The 19,272-nt window shown below is 47.1% G+C and overlaps 1 protein-coding gene across 1 annotated transcript in view; it reads right to left on the bottom strand.

Annotated features, from left to right (window-relative positions):
• Nucleotides 1-19,272, bottom strand: part of ATP10A (ATPase phospholipid transporting 10A (putative)) — a 188,279-nt gene that overhangs the window by 62,082 nt on the left and 106,925 nt on the right. The window contains 1 exon segment of the mRNA XM_068556634.1: nucleotides 10,575-10,660. Coding sequence (XP_068412735.1) covers nucleotides 10,575-10,660 — 86 coding nt within the window.

Here is a 19,272-nt window from a genome sequence, read left to right on the forward strand (position 1 = left end):
TGAAGGAGAAAAACCATATGATCATCTCAATAGATGCAGAGAAAGCTTTCGACAAAATTCAACACCCATTTATGATAAAAGCCCTGCAGAAAGTAGGCATAGAGGGAACTTTCCTCAACATAATAAAGGCCATATATGACAAACCCACAGCAAACATTGTCCTCAATGGTGAAAAACTGAAACCATTTCCACTAAGATCAGGAACAAGACAAGGTTGCCCACTCTCACCACTATTATTCAACATAGTTTTGGAAGTGTTAGCCACAGCAATCAGAGAAGACAAAGAAATAAAAGGAATCCAAATCGGAAAAGAAGAAGTAAAGCTGTCACTATTTGCAGATGACATGATACTATACATAGAGAATCCTAAAGATGCTACCAGAAAACTCCTAGAGCTAATCAATGAATTTGGTAAAGTAGCAGGATACAAAATAAATGCACAGAAATCTCTTGCATTTCTATACACTAATGACGAAAAATCTGAAAGTGAAATTAAGAAAACACTCCCATTTACCATTGCAACAAAAAGAATAAAATATCTAGGAATAAACCTACCTAAGGAGACAAAAGACCTGTATGCAGAAAATTATAAGACACTGATGAAAGAAATTAAAGATGATACAAATAGATGGCTAGATATACCATGTTCCTGGATTGGAAGAATCAACATTGTGAAAATGACTCTACTACCCAAAGCAATCTACAGATTCAATGCAATCCCTATCAAACTACCACTGGCATTTTTCACAGAACTAGAACAAAAAATTTCACAATTTGTATGGAAACACAAAAGACCCCGAATAGCCAAAGCAATCTTGAGAACGAAAAATGGAGCTGGGGGAATCAGGCTCCCTGACTTCAGACTCTATTACAAAGCTTCAGTAATCAAGACAGTTTGGTACTGGCACAAAAACAGAAATATAGATCAATGGAACAGGATAGAAAGCCCGGAGATAAACCCACACACATATGGTCATCTTATCTTTGATAAAGGTGGCAAGAATATACAGTGGAGAAAAGACAGCCTCTTCAATAAGTGGTGCTGGGAAAATTGGACAGGTACATGTAAAAGTATGAAATTAGAACACTCCCTGACACCATGCACAAAAATAAACTCAAAATGGATTAAAGACCTAAGTGTAAGGGCAGACACTATCAAACTCTTAGAGGAAAACATAGGCAGAACACTCTATGACATACATCACAGCAAGATTCTTTTTGACCCAGCTCCCAGAGAAATGGAAATAAGAACACAAATAAACAAATGGGACCTAATGAAACTTAAAAGCTTTTGCACAGCAAAGGAAACCATAAACAAGACCAAAAGACAGCCATCAGAATGGGAGAAAATATTTGCAAATGAAGCAACTGACAAAGGATTAATCTCCAAGATTTACAAGCAGCTCATGCAGCTCAATAACAAAAAAACCAACAACCCAATCCAAAAATGGGCAGAAGACCTAAATAGACATTTCTCCAAAGAAGATATACAGATGGCCTACAGACACATGAAAGAATGCTCAACATCATTAATCATTAGAGAAATGCAAATCAAAACTACAATGAGATATCATCTCACACCGGTCAGAATGGCCATCATCAAAAAATCTACAAACAATAAATGCTGGAGAGGGTGTGGAGGAAAGGGAACACTCTTGCACTGCTGGTGGGAATGCAAATTGATACAGCCACTATGGAGAACAGTATGGAGGTTCCTGAAAAAACTACAAATAGAACTACCATACGACCCAGCAATCCCAATACTGGGCATATACCCTGAGAAAACCATAGGTCAAAAAGAGTCATGTACCAAAATGTTCATTGCAGCTCTATTTACAATAGCCAGGACATGGAAGCAACCTAAATGTCCATCGTCAGATGAATTGATAAAGAAGATGTGGCACATATATACAATGGAATATTACTCAGCCATAAAAAGAAATGAAATGGAGGTATTTGTAATGAGGTGGATGGAGTTAGAGTCTGTCATACAGAGTGAAGTAAGTCAGAAAGAGAAAAACAAATACAGTATGCTAACACATATATACGGAATCTAAGGGAAAAAAAAAAAAAAAAGGCCATGAAGAACCTAGTGGCAAGACGGGAATAAAGACACAGACCTACTAGAGAATGGACTTGAGGATATGGGGAGGGGGTGGGGTGAGATGTGACAGGGTAAGAGAGTGTCATGGACATATATACACTACCAAATGTAAAATAGATAACTAGTGGGAAGCAGCCGCATAGCACAGGGAGATCAGCTCGGTGCTTTGTGACCACCTAGAGGGGTGGGATGGGGAGGGTGGGAGGGAGGGAGATGCAAGAGGGAAGAGAAATGGGAACATATTGTATATGTATAACTGATTCACTTTGTTATAAAGCAGAATTTAACACACCATTGTAAGGCAATTATACTTCAATAAAGATGTTTAAAAAAAAAAAAAAAAGACAAACAAAACCCCAGAGAAATGGTAAAAACAAAATCAATCAAACAAAAACAGAGACAAGGAAACACACACATGTAAAAAAAACAAAAACAGAGCCAAATAAAACAAAAAGCAAGAGAATAACCAGACAAATAGATGAACTCAAAAATGAAATCAATTAGGATTAGAACCAACAGAAACACATAACCTAAAAACAAAACCAAAGCAATGTGCCAACTGAAGAATAAAGCAAGGAAACAGAACTAATAAAAATGACTTTTAAAAATAGGATAAAATAAAATAAAAAAGGAAAAAACACAGGACAACAGAAAAGCAAAGTAGAAATGGAAATATATTTTTAAAAAAGAAAAAAATATATTAAAGAAAAAGAAGAAGAAAAAATAAGGGAAAAGAACACAGAACCAAAGAAAAGCAAAGTAAAAACAGAAATATTAAAAAAAATAAAAATAAACGTTATAAAACATGGAGATCCCAAGAAACCAAAAAACAAACAAACAAACTAAAACACCACCACCAAACAAAAAAAGAAAGAAAAAGAAACCAAAAAAAAGCAACAAACAACAACAACAAAAGCTAGAACCAATGACAGAATGAATCAAAACAAATAGAATTAATAGTAATAATTATGTCTCCCCGGGGTCTCCACTGTAAGTGTCCTTGTGCACACCATGAGCCACAGCCCACCTCCGCCTCCCCAAGAGGCCCTCTGCCTCTGGGCTGGTCTCTGGACCTGCTGTGGGCCCTGTGGGGACCACTCAGACTCTGATCTGGCCTGATTCCTGTGTGTGCTGCCCCCAAAGTCCACAGCTGCCAGAGGTAGACCGTTTTCATTTGTGGGAACACTCATTCTTTACTCAGGTATTCCACAGATGCAGGGACTACCTAGCTGATCACGGGGATTTAATCTTCAGCTTGTACAGCTGATGGAAAGATTTTTGATCTTCTTCCTTAGCCACCCTGTCCCTGGGGTTCAGCTTTGGTTTTATCCCCACCTCTGTGTGTGGTCCACCCACAGGAGTCCAGTCCTGAGGCTGCCTTCGAGCTCTTGGGTCAGTCCCTGTGAGGACCGGGTGCAGAGGTGGTATGACTACTTGGATCGCAGAGCCCTGGCAGCGTCAAATGCACAAAGAAGCCAGCAGCCACGGGTGCAAGAGATATGGCTGTAGTGAGGGCCTTTTCTGGTGCCCGGCGTAAGGCACGTGAAGGTCAGCCCTGGCCCGGCTTTTTCTGGTGCCCAGCTGCAGGCGCAAGAGGGCCAGCTCTGAGTGTGCTTCTTTTATTGTCGTCAGCAGCTCTGGCGTGTGGGGAGAGAGAGGCTACAATAGTGGCTCCTGCTCCTGCGTGTGACTCAGCAGAAGCGCCCTGCTTCCATGGCAGTCTGGTCTTCCTCTGTAGGCATTTCCTGCTGTGGATTTCCTCCCTTCCATCCCTTCAGTCCATCTCCCCACAGCCAACAGCAGTTCTCGCTCTGGGCCTGTTCTCCAATCCCCACACACCAGCTCCCAGCCCCCTTGCACACCTGTGAACAGATGTACAGACCGTCTGTGTATTTCTCACTCTGTCCCATCTGCCACAGATTGGCCGCTTCACCCTCTTCCAACAGCCTCAAATGCGTCCCTTCTGTCCCAATCAACTTCCCCATCAGAGAGGGGATTTCCCCGTTGGAGAGGGCATTTCCTCGAATTTGGGAATCTCTCCTCTGCTTCAGCTCCCCCACCCCGGGATGCAGGTCCCATCCAGCTTCCTCTCCTCCTCCTCCTCCCTTCTTTTTTTCTGTCCTACCCAGTTATGCAGGGATCCTTATAGTCCTTTCTGGTGTCCAAGGTCTTCTGTTAGTTCTCCACAGGTGTTCTGTGAAAACTGTTGCATCTATAGGTGTATTCCTGATGCATCTGTAGAGAGAGATGAACTCCACATCCTCCTACTCCTCCACCATCTTGAATCCGCTACTCACTGGCTATTTCTTTAATCCACCTTCTTCTCATACTCTCTTGTGCATCACTGCCCTAATTCAGGCTTCCAAATTTCCCTACTTCAGCCTTCGATGCACCCCTTGTGGCTTGGATGCCACCAGCCTTGGTCCTTCCTGTCCATTTCTCACCCAGGCACCGATCGATGTTTCAGGGTGCAGGTTTGAGCTCTGCATTCTCCTGGGAGCATCCTGCGGGATCTCTGACTTCTTCTGGCACACACGGCCACTCTGCGCCCTGGGCGGGCCCGTCCTGTGCAGGCTCTCAGCCCCAGTCACCCATGCTGCACGTCCTGCTACCCATGCTGCCTGTTGGCCCAGCGCGTCCTGCCTTGGGGAGCTTGGCCTGCTACCCTGGGCTCACATTTTACAGCCCTCAGGAAGGTGCTTTGCTAACACTAAGCTCCCCAGACCCCACAGCCAGGAGACTCTGCGGTATTTTGTGCTTCCCTGTCTCTACTTGTAAGAACGGGCTCCTCACATGTTCTTCCATCCTGCACCCCATCCCCACCCCAGTCCCTGGCAAGTGCTGAGGCTGCCTGGCCCTCAGCTTTGGGGTGGTCCAGCCCACAGGGATGTCAGAAGGAAACCAAAGGAGTGGACAGAGGCGAGGGAGGATGGGAGCGTGTCTCGGCTCCTCCTAGGAGAGAGTGCTGGGCTGGTTGTGTCCCTCAACCAGGGTGGTGAGCCTCCCAGGCGCCCCCTGGACATGAGTCCCCAGGGGCCACTCCCCTCACCCCCCTGGGACCACTGGGCCTCATGGTGACCACAGCTCAGCTGCTCCTAACCCTTGTGGCTGCCTTAAGCCCTAGCCCCTCCTGCAGAAATGGACCCTTGGCTAATAGCCCCACACATTCAAATTTGAGCACCTGATCTGTTCCCAGAAGGGACCCGACTGACACAGGTAGAGAGGATGGAAGGAGAGATGACCCCTTCTACTGCCGAGTCCTAGGCATAATTTTCTTTAAAATAATAGTTGCTCAGGTTTCTGTTTATCTATGTAAGTACAGAAATGACCCGACTGTGTTTTGTGCCAATGTTAGATTTTCTTGAGACGTAAATATCAGTTAAAGGTGCTAAGGTAAAATGAAAACATTCCGATTTTAGACTCTAGCTGATGCAGTTACAATTCGTCTCAAAGCCTGGTCCTTGGGAGTGAGGACACTTTGGATATAAACGCACACAGAGCTCCATCCAGATGCTGGGCTGGGGGTCTGGGGGAACTGCCAGGGTGTCCTGGGGCGACCACAGTCTTGGAGCATGTCATCTGCCGGGGTGGGGCAGGGGTGCTGTCCCAACAAGCACACCCTGGGCTCTGGATGGCAGCCAGTGTCGTGCAGCCTCATGTGGTCAAGCAGGCTCTGTGGCCCACGGGGAGGGACCCCAGAAGCTGCTCCACGGAGGACTTAGGATTAGAAATGGAGCCTGGCTTTACAGCTGGAAATGGAATTCCACAGCAGATGGTGAGACCAACCAACCTCTTTGCTTTATTTATTCTTTAGGAGTAAGTAAAAATGTTTGGTTGACTGGTGGCTTCAAAGCCCACATCGTCCTGCCCTGGAGTTGCTGAGCAAGCTGAGTAGGGTGCCCTGAGCAGCCAGAACCCCCATCCACAGCGGTTCTCTGGGCTGCCAGGGCCAGAACGATGTTATTTCCAGCTCCTGTCTCTGAGGATTTCGTAAGTGCTTAACTACAGGGACTGCGTTAAAAACTAGGGAGCATTAAAGCACACTTGAATAATGATGCACCTGACACTTTTATTTTAACAGCTTGAGCTATATTTCATATACCATGAAACTCACCCATTTAAGGTGTACAGTTCAGGGTTTTTTGATATATTCACAGACTTGTGCAGTGCTCCCCACCAGCTAATTTGAGAATGTTTCCATCAGAAAGAAACCCTGTACCCACTGGCAGTCACTGCCCATTCCCATCCCACCCCCCCCAACCGCGGCAAACCACGAATCCACTTTTTGCCCCTAAAGATATTCCTACTGTGGACATTTCACACCAGTGGGACCACACACCATGGCTGACACCGCCCTCTTGCACGAAGTGCTCTGATTCACATTGTGTCTTTCACTCCATTCAATGTCAGTCACTGTTCTCTACAGAATTAGGAAGAAGCCGGGGCTCGGAAACACAGCATAACCTTCCTAAGGCCACTTGCCCAGGGGAGGGGAAGAGCTGGAATTCAGACTTGGGACTTCTTGGTATGACCCCAAGCAAGCTTAGTTCTCCAGCTGCAAACAGCTAACGTTCCCAGTTTGGATGGACTGGTCCAAATAAGAGTGAAACCTGTTGGCCTGTCCAGTGGCCTGTAGTCCTGGGCTCTCCAGTGTGAGTGAGGCTACAGGGCGGCAGCTGAGTTTAGGCTGAAGGAAAGCCACCAGGAGCAGTGAGAGCCAGCAAACCAGGGAACTGGCTCAGCAGCTGGTCTACCCCCTGGGTCTAAATCTCAGTTCTACCACCCAGGTTAGCCCCACCCCTGAGCATCAGGACCAGTAGCGGGGCTGGGGCCTCCTCCCTTCCTTCTGCCTGGAGGCAGGACTCCGGACCTGGGGCGACCAGGCCCCTCCCAGAGGCCCTGCTCACCTGCCCTCCCCTCCCCTAGGCACTCTTCCTGGAGACTTCAGCCCGAGTCACGGAGGGACGAGCTTTTAACACACTGCCACCAACACCCAACCTCCAGAGCTCCTGGCTGGACAGGCCTCGCTGGGAGAGGGGCCTGTCTGCATCCTGACATTCTTGTAGCAAATCCCAAATATCGCCTGGTAGAGAGAGCAAGTCACAAATGCATGGAGGTTTAGGCACGCAGAGGCCTGAACTGGCCGGGCTCTAGCATGAGCCTTGGGGCAGGATGGCTTGTTGGGAAAAGTAAGAGAAAGCATGACAAGGTTGGACCAGAGCGGGAAGAGGTTTCACCTGGGGAGAGTTGCCCTTCTTGCCTTTCTTGGGCAACGTGCCAGCGAGAAGGACGCATGCTGGGAACACTTGCTGGCGGCATCTGTCTGAGCGGCCAAGTCAGCCTAGCTGGCCATAGGCACAATGCCATCCACTTGAGGCCGTCTTCCCAAGAAAGAGGCAGCTGGGGCGCCAAGTCAGCTGAGGGCCGGCTTGGAGGCAACGTAGGGGCTGCGGGTGGTCGAGGGGCCATGGGACACCCCTTTCCCGGATCACTGAATCCCTTCACATGGAGGTCCCCACGGAGACCTCCAGCCTGGCCTTTTGTCATCTTCTCTCTTCCTAACAAGTGTCCCTCTTCCTTTTTTGAGGCTTTCACCTCTGGCCCTGTCCCTCCTTTTCAAACCACATTTCTAGAAAGAGTGGTTGAAAATATAATTCCTCTTCCATCTCCTATAATCTGGGCTCTACTCTGACAGTGCGGCCCTCCCCTTTCCCAGGCTTCTGTGGAGTCCAGCATCTGGCAGACCTCCTTCCTAAATGTCCCTCTGGGCCTCCTCCACTGGGTGTTGCCCTTGGAACCACATCCCCAAGAGATCCTGCTCCTGGCTGTTGGGATTGCTTTGTCTTCATTCCTTTCCTCTCTTGCCTTCTGTCCCATGTTGGTCTGGTGTCTCCCCGTCCTCAAACACAACCTCTAGACAGAGGCTCCCCAAACCTGTGTCTTTAGCGCCTACTCCCCTGAATTCCTAGCACACAGATTTTTTCTGTCAGCTGGGTCACTCCACCGAATGCACTCGCCAGCTCCTCAAATGCAGGGAATCCCAAACCCCATCTCTCCTCCACCTATAGCTCCCCATGATCCACATCCACATATAGTAGACAAACCATCCTCCCAGCCTCCTCTTCCACTGTATCTCCCTCCCCAGGGAACATGTGAGTTCTAGCCTCTCCCTCCCTCCTGACCTGTCTCTCTCCCTGCTCCATAGTATAATAGTAATAATATAGTACTATATAGTAATATAGTCATAGAAATGTTAACAACAGAAGCAATGACCATAATAGTGGCCAATGTTTATTAAGCACCCACCCTGCTGAAAGCTTTCCGTGTATTAAATTGACAAAGCTTTGCACCCATGACACGAGGGGGCTCCTGGATTCTCCCCATTATACACTTGAGTAACGTTCAGTAGTTCGCCAGAACTATCTTGCTGGAAAGCATGGGCTCCAGAGTCTGCCAGCCTCAGCACTAAGCCAGACTTGGTGAATACCCTTGTTTAACACAGAGGTAGCTCCCAAGGGCAGGACCAAGAGCTGCTGACTTGGGGCTAAATCCCCTCCAGCGCTAATCCAAGTCTGGGGCAGGCAACAAGAGTGTGAGGAGAGGTCTGAGAACAGGGCTCCAGAGGCCCCACAGAGCAGGAGAGCACAGGCCAGGGTACAGTCAGGAGAAGGAGGTCTAGCTTTTTCCTTTGGGAGAGTTGGCACCAAAAAAATTACCCCATCAGCAAGAATGTCCACAGAACATTCTCCCTAGAGGCTGCCCCCACCTCCTTCAAAGTAGTCATTTCAGGGTCTGTGGATCCAGCATCTTCTCTGTTCTGCCCGCCTGACCCGGGAGGTTTGGGGTGGTGCACAGGATGGTGCCACGTGTGTGAAGCCCAGGGGGGCCACAGGGGCTGAGGAACCCACAGCAGACCAGTTTCGGATGGACGGCTGAGTATCTTCCCCCAAATTTTACAGATGACATTTTAGCATTTTTCTAATGAGTTTTTACTCTCCTTTAACTGGTTCCTTTAAGGGGTGATCTAACATTTTCAAGTTCTAGTCGATCCTCAGGCAAGTATCCGCAATTTCAGCAGGTGACGGGCAGTATCTGGTCCTTCACTGTTCACACTTTTCATTTACTGACTCTCCCCCTGCCCCCCAACATGATGGGAAGCCTGCTGCGTGCTGGGCAAAGGCAACATTGCTGGACATGTCAGCAAAGCAGAAGACTTGACCTCACGCCGAAAGCTCTCAGCAGTGGAGCCCCTCCAGGAGCAGAGTGCCTGCGTTACCTGTGTGTCCTCGGCACCCACGCTGCACCTGGACTGCTAAGCAGCATCCTGGTCAGCTGGCCCCTCAGAGCCGGACAGCCGTGGGAGGCCCCAATTCTCCAGGTCACACCTGTGGTCCCCAGGCTCATGCCCACACAGCTGGCTCCCTCTGTGGGGGGTGCCCCCACCGCCCCCAGCAGGCAGCTCCACAACTCCATGCTACACCCTGTTCTCTCCCTCCTCCCTTTTCCCCACACTGCCCAGACAAGTCGTGCACAACTATTAACACGATTACGGTAATTTCCAACCATTCACAGAAGCAGAGATACCAGTCCATACTTCCCATGTACCCCCAGCCCACCTTCAACAAGGACCAACAGATGGACAGTCCCATGTCATTCATCTACCTTTCTTGTCTCTCTGTTTTGGAGCAAGGAGCTGGACAATTTAATATGTTCTAGGTCTTCTTATTTTGTTTACTGTCTCTCTAACTAGAGTGAAATAAACATGAAGGCAGGCATTTCTTTTCTAATCAGTTCACTGTGTTATCCCCAGAGCCTTGAAAAGAGCCTAGCACACAGTAGGTGCTCAGCAAATACTTGTTCAATGGCTGAGTGCATGAATGAAGGAATGAACTTCCAGGCAGGCTCCTCCGGCCTCGGGCCTGTGCTTACATTTATGGGGCCACATGTAGTCAACCTTGTTTCCCACGTCCCCACCTTCTCTGGCTGCTAGAGGGAGGGGATCTGACAAACTTCTACTGCTGACAGGCTCTTACCAAGCAGCCCCACGAGCTCAGGTGCAGGGCAACATTCCTCAAAGGCTGCACCAAGTGGCAAAGAATATATATATATATATATATAGTACTGTACTATACTATACAAAGTGGACCATTGAACAACACGGGTTTGAGCTGTGCAGTTCCACTTATTCACAGGTTTTTTTCAATAAACACAGTATTACACCATCTGAGATTGGCTGAATCCATGGATGCAGAATCGCACATCCAGAGGGCAGACTATGGGACTTGAGCATCCATGGACTCTGGTATCCCCGGCAGGTCCTGGAACCAATCCCCCATCGACACTGACCATGTGAATTTTCAACTGGGCGGGGGTCAGCATCCCTCAACCCGTGCTGCTCAAGGGTTGACTGCATATGTACATATCGTTTGTCAAACAGAAGAGGAAGCCCAGGCAGAGGTCTGATACTCACATGCACCCACGAAACCTAGTCAGGTCGTTGTTGGGCTTCTCACACTCTATTACGCTGGTGAACGTCAAAGGATTGAATTCGGAGACCTAAAATAATAGCACATACACATTAGAGAGATCTGGGCTCAGCCTGTCCATCTAAAAGGCACTTGCTTCTCTGTCTCCCACCCACAGCAGGAACATTTCATGAAGAAGGACTCTGCCTTGTAACCTGTGCAGAGTCTCTCTCTCACACACACACACACCACACACAGAGCGCTTGGCCTGTGCATCTTTGTTTTTACAGTGAATGACAGTGGGCCCATAGAACTGTAGCTCTAATGCAAATTAAGCACATATGGTATAAGAGGGAAGCCACTAGTGACGGGAAGGAATGAGTGAGTTTCTTGAGACAGACCAGCACCTTCCAACTTTCTATATAGATTTAGAGAAGCAGATTCCATCTGGAAAATAGGAACTTAGAATAAAAATATCACTTCCTCAATGTGCGCTAAAAATTCTTCACAGATATTTGGGGAAAAACAGTTAAATAATCAATGTGTAAGCCAACAATTTCTTTATTATTCTGCTTGATGAAAAAATGACAGCTCACCACAAAGATAGTCCTTCACTTAGAATTTGGCATTGATAGATGAAGCAAGGCCTGGCTCGCGTGGAGATGAGGCGTGGGGAGAGGGAAGGGGCAAGAGGAGGGGGGTGGTAGGGAGGGAGGAGAGAAATACCGGAAATACATCTTTAGTGTAAATAACTGAGTACATTTATGTTTTTTTAAAAATCAGCTTGCTTTGATCAGGCTGGCCACTCTTTTTTCTCCATTAAGAGTCACACGTGGTTAAAAAAAAAAAAAGGGACCTGTCTTTGCTCACGCAAGCATAGTGTCACAAAAAAAGTGCAACTGGTTAAAAATCAGAGGAATGCCATAAACATTGTTGACATCCACCCAGATAACTATTACTCCAGCACAACAATGCCCTCCCTGGGACAGGATACGGCTGTAAAGGCAATGACTCAAAAGTCCGTCCTGAATGTTTTCCCGTATAGCATGTACATTAAAAGAACTCACTACATAGTAGTAGCTCAATTCAATAGCTGAAAGGAAAGTGCCATTTTAAAAGGCTCTTCCTGAAGTTTCATTAGCCATCAGCCCCTCTCTCTGTGGACTGAAATGGCCTCTGGCTCTGTTCCAGAGTAAGGCTATGCTTGGAAAAGCGGTGTTTATTTCAAGACTTGTGCTTCTCTTGAAGCCAGTTGGCTGACTTTTCCAGAGCAGACATCTGCAGATACAGTGCCCAGGACGGCCATGAAGGGAGGGAGTTCTGCAGCACACCAGGGTTATTCTTGGCAGACAGGGAGGATAGACTTAAAATACTCTGTCTCTGTTTATGATTCTTTCTCTCTAAGAAAAATGTAATGTGCATGGCTCAGAAACGGTAGAACATTCTGTCTCTGGGGCTTCAGAGCTGCATTTGTAACGTTCTACTAATAACCATGTGCCTTGGGGAATGTGCATGCCCAGGGCATGGGATGCCTGGCCTCGTCTGCTTTGTCTGGAACTGAGGAGGATTTTTAGAGCTGGAGGGATTTTTAGAGACTGTTATGGATTAAACTGTGTCTACTTACCCCACCCCCAGAATCCATACGTTGAAGTCCTAACCCCCAGTACCTCAGAATGTGACTGTATTTGGACATAGGGTCTTTAAAAAGATAATTAAGGTAAAATGTGATCATCAAGCTTAGCCCTCATACAATCTGCTTGGTGTACTTATAAGAAGAGGGAATTTGGACACAGACACAAACTGAGGGAAGATTGTGAAAAGAAAAAGGGAAGAGACACCCATCTACAAGCCAAGCAAGGAGAGGGGCTTCAAAGAGAGCAACACTGTGGACACCCTGATCTTGGACTCTGCAGCCTCCAGCACTGTGAGAAAATAAATTTGTTGTTTGGGCCACTCCTAGCCCTAACAAACTAATACAGAGACCATCTCCGAGTTTCCCATTTAAAAAGGGTTTCATGTCCGGAGCACACCTTTTGGATGAGAAAATTCTACTTACCTTGATTGTTTCCAACTTAATTGGCAATCTCTTAATAACCCCATTTAAGAAATATATTTATTCATCACTCCACCCAATCATCTACCCATCTCAGTCATGCCAAACTGGCCTCAAGGTAGTGCCCAAGTCATCCAACAGCCAACCTCCTGTTGACCTGGCACTAGAGCATGGACAGAAGGTCCCGTCTACCCTTCCATCCCAAGCATGCTAACTCCATTTTTAAAAAAAGCAGACACAAAGTTGGGGAAGATGAAAAAGTTCTGGAGATGGATGGTGGTGACTGTTGCACAAGAATGTGAATGTACTTAATGTCACAGAACTGTACACTTAAAAAAGGTAAAAATGGGGAATTCCCTGGTGGTCCAGTGGTTAGGACTCCACACTTTCTCTCTGCGCTTTCACTGGCGAGGGCCCAGGTTCAATCCCTGGTCAGGGAACTAAGATCCTGCAAGCCGCACAGTGTGCCAAAAAAAAAAAAAAAGAAAAAGAAAAAAAAAGAAAAGTTCAAAGCAATAAAGAGACTCTATCTAAAAATAAAACAACAACAAAAACGGGTTAAAATGGTAAATTTTGTTGTTATGTGTATTTTACCACAAAAAAAAATGTTTAAAGAAAGCAAATATAAACATGCATTGAGAATTGACTGTGAAGAAACAGATGAATCATCAAGTAGCTCCTAGCTCAGAGATCCAGGAATTTCAGTACAAATACAGAGAGCCTCATGCTTAACTCACCCGAGGGCACCTCTGTACCGATATCTATATCATAATCATCAACTACAGCTGCAATGTTTTATAGGTCACCTAATGCCAGGCATTGTGCTAAGTGCTGTTCACCACTGCTCACAGCACCACAATGAGGTTGGTTTACAAACTACCTTTAATGTGGGGTAATTAAGGACCATGCCCAAGGTCAAGAGACCTTGGAGCAAGTGAGGGAAGCTCCTTGGCCTCTCAGACATCCAGCTCAGCCGCCGACCTCACCGAGACCATCTTGCATTAACAAGAAAAGATGACGTATGTATAAGCCAGAAAGTGTACAATTGATTCCACAGAAATTACCAAAGAAACAAACATGTCAAAGTTTGAATGTTTTCAAAAACATGCATCAATTAAATGTACCCCTTTCCCATCTTCAGCAATGCCCCTGGATGTAGTTAGCACAGTTCACCCAAAACCGGAGTAAAAAAATCAGGAGCCCTGGGATTTACTCCTAGTTCTTCTGATTAAGAAATGCAGGCCTCTTGGCATTCAGACTTGGCTCTCCAAGGTCTCTAGAGCCCCGTGAATTCACAGTTCCATGAATGCAGAGGTGATTCTAACCCCCGCCCCCGCCCCCACCCCCGCCCCGCCTGCAATGGCCTTGGTACTGGAAGGCGCTGCAGAAGCAGCATGATCCACGAGGATACCGTCACACCAGCAGGCCTTCAGCCGTGCCGCTCACTCTCTGCAGCTTGGTCACAGCACACCGGGCATCTTGGGCCAAGTGCAGCTGACATCATTCACTGCAGAGCCTGCATGTCCAAACAAGCACCTTACTGGCAATAAAATGCACATGGTTTCTGCTGCAAACATTTCTCAAGCTTCTTTGGATGAAGTGATTTGACCTCATTAGGTAGATGGAAAAGAAGAGGCAGGGTGGTGACACAGGGGAAAGCCCTGGGCCCTACCTTTGAACTTGTATTTCTCTAGAAACTGTGGCAGCTGAGAACCTTGTGAGCCAAGTCACCCCAGATTGTGGTCCCTCCTTCTTCCCTCCACAGATGCCCAACTCCCACATCCTCCTGGCACTTGGCACCCTCTCAGGTAGAACAGCTACCTGCACAGGTGCCATGTCCCTGGTTCAACCACACAGGGGAGCCTGGTATCTAATGCAGTGCCCAGACCAGTCGCTGAATGAATGTTTGATTCACCAGGAAGATTCTTTTTTTTTTTATTGGAGTATAATTGCTTTACAATGTTGTGTTAGTTTCTGCTGTACAATGAAGTGAATCAGTTATATGTATACCTATATCCCCTTCCTCATGGACGTCCCTCCCACCCCCTTAGGTCGTCACAAAGCACCAAGCTGAGCTTCCTGTGCTTTATAGCATGTTCCCACTAGCTATCTATTTTACACATGGTAGTGTATGTATGTCAATCCTGATCTCCCAATTCATCCCACCCTCTCCTTCCCCTCCTGTGTCCACATGTCCGTGCTCTACATCTACGTCTATATTCCTGCCCTAAAAATAGGTTCATCTGTACCATTTTTCTAGATTCCACATATATGCGCTAATATACGATATTTGTTTATCTTTTTCTGACTTACTGCACTCTGTATGACAGTCTCTAGGTCCATCCACATCTCTACAAATGACCCAGTTTCATTCCTTTTCATGGCTGAGTAATATTCCATTGTATGTATGTACCACAACTTCTTTATCCATTCACCTGTCAATGGACATTTAGGTTGTTTCTATGTCCTGGCTATTGTAAATAGAGCTGCAATGAACACTGGGGTACATGTGTCCTTTTGAATTATGGTTTTCTCAGGGTATATGCCCAGTAGTGGGATTGCTGCATCCTATGGTAGTTCTATTTTTAGTTTTTTAAGGAACCTCCAGACTGTTTTCCACAGTGGTTGTATCAATTTACATTCCCACCAACAGTGTATGAGGGTTCCCTTTTCTCCACACCCTGTCCAGCATTTATTGTTTGTAGATTTTTTGATGATGGCCATTCTGACCGGTGTGAGGTGATACCTCATTGCAGTTTTGATTTGCATTTCTCTAATAATTAGTGATGTTGAGCATCTTTTCATGTGCCTCTTGACCATCTGTATGTCTTCTTTGGTGAAATGTCTATTTAGGTCTTCCACCCATGTTTTAATTGGGTTGTTTGTTTTTTTGATATTGAGTTCCACGAGCTGTTTGTATATTTTGGAGATTAATCTTTTGTCTGTTGCTTCGTTTGCAAATATTTTCTCCCATTCTGAGGGTTGTCTTTTCATCTTGTTTATGGTTTCCTTTGCTGTGCAAAATTCTGTTATCAATCTTGTGTTTCACATTTGCATTAAATTAGTGGTCCCCAACCCTTTTGGCACCAGGGACTGGTTTCGTGGAAGATAATTTTTCCACGGATGGGGGTAGGGCGGGGTTGGGTGGGGGATGGTTCAGGCTTTGGACCATTACCGGTCCATGGCCTGGGGGTTGGGGACCACTGCATTAAATGAATACTCTGTAAAAGCAAAAGTGGACTTCCTCCATCCTAAAACAGAAGCAGCGATGTCTGAAAAAGGCCGTTTATAGTCCATTAAAGCAGACGCATTATTTTTTACCATAAAAAAGTTACGTAGGGGGCTTCCCTTGTGGCACAGTGGTTAAGAATCCACCTGCCAATGCAGGAGACACAGGTTCGAGCCCTGGCCCGGGAAGATCCCACATGCCGTGGAGCAATTAAGCCCATGTGCCACAACTACTGAGCCTGCGCTCTAGAGCCCACGAGCCACAACTACTGAGCCCGCGTGCCACAACTACTGAAGCCCGCATGCCTAGAGCCCGTGCTCCACAACAAGAGAAGCCACTGCAATGAGAAGCCCGCGCACCGCAAGGAAGAGTAATCCCCGCTCGCCGCAACTAGAGAAAGCCCGCATGCAGCAATGAAGACCCAACACAGCCAAAAATAAATAAATAAATTAAAAACAAAAAGTTACGTAGGAATTCCCTGGTGGTGCAGTGGTTAAGAATCAGCCTACCAATACAGGGGACAAGGGTTCAAGCCCTGGTCCAGGAAGATCCCACATGCTGTGGAGCAACTAAGCCTGTGAGCCACAACTACTGAGTCTGTGTGCCACAACTACTGAAGCCCGCACACCTAGAGCCCATGCTCCGCAAGAAAAGAAGCCACCGCAATGAGAAGCCCCTGCACCGCAACGAAGAGTAGGCCCCGCTCGCCGCGACTAGAGAAAGCCCGCACAGAAACAAAGACCCAATGCAGCCAAAAATAAATAAATAAATCTTAAAAATTAAAAAATAATTTAAAAAAATTAAAATGTTACATAAACCAGTTTACATTGCTTTGCTGATGGGACAAGCAGGTGCTGCCAGCAGGAATCCCACCTGGATCTCCCCGTGGAGACTTCAGAGTGAGGCTGTGTTGTCTTGGTCTCTGGGTCCCAGAGGAGGCTGGTGAGAGGACCCACAGAGCCTGGCAACACCACCTCCTGCACCAGCGGCCAGACCTGGGCACGCATGAGCTCCTTCTGTTCTCTACCTCTGGGACCCCCATCCTGAAGACGCCCTTTGTGTCCTGTGGTCTGTCACGATCTCCTACACACAAGGGACTCAGGGTTCCCCTCCACCTCCAGCCTCAACATCACTGCCCCACAGTGGCCTTTGAAGGCTAATCACCCTACTTCGGCTGCTGCACTACGGAATGAGATCTGCACCTCCACGCAGCAGCCAGGGTCTGCCCAGGGGGCCCCGAGGTGACCCTGTCGGCTGCCCCCATCCCTCCTGGCACCCGTTCCTGCACTCAGGTGCCCTGGAGAGGCCCACACCTTTCCACATGGCTTCCTTTGCCCTCCCACCTGACTCCACCTGGCTAACCGCCCCCTGCACTTGAGGATGTGACAGCCCCCTGCCTTAGGTTGGGCAGGCGGATACTGCTGCTCCGAGCTTGCATGGCCCCCACACACACTGCTCCTTCCCTAGACCTCAGATTCTCTGAGGACAGGACTTCTGTTTCCTCAAGACCAGCACAGGGTCTGGTGCACACACGACCCAGGGGTGACAGATGTTTATTCCTCAAGGATCTCAAGTACCGCAAGCTCCCGAATCGACCCAGAGCTCCGTGCTGAGCCCTTGGAGGCCTGGACCCCTTGATTGCCAGGCACCCCTTACCTGATGCTAAGGCAGATGGGGCTGCCGGGGGGCTGGTAGGGCCTCTCTGTGCTCCAGAAAGCACAGTCCCTCTTTTACAAGTGTTAGGGTAGCAATATCAAATGATTTCTTCATAGCCTCTTAATCTGGCTGCTTACTTATTGACGATGGGTGAACAATACCTGCATTAATTTAGGCAAAGCATTTAACCCAAATGCATGGAATAACTACCCCAACTCTTATTTTCCATTTTTAGTACAATTTGTATTTACTACATACCTGTCAGTGCTGTGGGCATTCAAAAGAGGGCAGACGGCCCAATACTGAATGAGGGAATGAGTGAATGAATTTACTTCTTTACTGCAAAGATTAGATTGCCAAATCAATATTTTCAGTCAGTTAACCTGAAATGGGAAAGAAATCGTCTACTACGGTGTCCCCTGGCACACGGCAGGGTGTCCCCTGATCAATCAGTTTTTATTAAATAACTAAAAACCTGAATGAAACCAAAGGCACTCTGGTCCTGGGAGCAGGAGAAGCCAAATGTATAAGGAGTCTTCAACCAAAGAATCTTCTCTCCAATTGGTTTCATAGTTCAGTGTAACACTGGGAGTTTATGCCCAATACAAACAGAAATAGGATAGAAATGATCACAAAACACATTTAAGTAACTAATCTACAATTGCAGGAGTCTAACTATCATTTAACACGTCCTAGATTCATAAGTGCATAAGGAGGCTGGCACAGCAGCTGGTGACAGGGCCCTGGATGGCAGGCAGTCCAGAATGTGGCGATTTTTCTGAGTGCCACACCGGCTCCTGATCCATCAGCGTCTCCAGGGAAACAAAGCTGACAGGGACAGCAGACAGGCATCAGGGCCTCAGCGGGCCTCACAGGAGGCTTCCAAAGCTCAGTGCCTTTGACAGCTGATAGAGACCTGATCCAGGGGTGTCTGGGCTGAGGCCTTCTTTTTCCAATTGCAAATTTTCCTGCCACAAGTACCTGCACTAGATTTCCCTTTGTGTGAAGGTAGAAAGCCAGGCTTTCATTTGTTAAATCTGACTTTAAAATGCACAAGCCAGACCTCCCTTCCTTCCCTACCTTTTTGTCCTTTGTTCCCTTGTCTCCTTGCTGGTTCACAGTCAAAAAGCCTCAAAGCTTTAGTTTAGATGGTAGCCAAGTACAAAGGCTCAGAGTGCTGGGTTTGAGCCTGAATTCTCAAAATTAAAAGGCTTGCTTTCCCTCTCACTACAAATGCTCCATGCTGCCTCTGTAGGCTGTGACTGCCAGCAGAGCTGCACTTTTTTTTTTTTATCAAACGTGTAAAGAGTATCTAAGGGCTGGCTATGCCTTCAGACAGTTAAGCAATAGAGTTGTTTTTATAGAAAACCAACTTCGAAACCTAAATGAGGGCCGTTCTTTAAAATAGCCCTCTTAAAGAATCTGTACTTAATCCAACACGGTGCCACTGCATAAAACACGTCTGGATCGGCGCTGCTGAGCTGATCTGCTCTGCCAGGTGACAGGCCAGCCTGTCTGCTTCCCAATGTCGACTGAAAAAAATGCACAACCTAAAAGTTGAGAGTTGTGTTTTATTCCGCGTACATTCTGAGGACCTCACGAATAGGACACAGCATCTCAGATAACACTCAAGAACCATTCTGAAGAGGTGGGGTGGGGTGGCCAGGATATATAGTAGTTTTTGCAACAAAAGACCAGGTAGTCGGAACATCAAAAGATTACTGTTGATTAAAGAAAACCAGATATATCAAGTTAAGGAATTCGG

This window comes from Eschrichtius robustus, chromosome 1, assembly GCF_028021215.1.
Source record: "Eschrichtius robustus isolate mEscRob2 chromosome 1, mEscRob2.pri, whole genome shotgun sequence".
NCBI lineage: Eukaryota > Metazoa > Chordata > Mammalia > Artiodactyla > Eschrichtiidae > Eschrichtius > Eschrichtius robustus.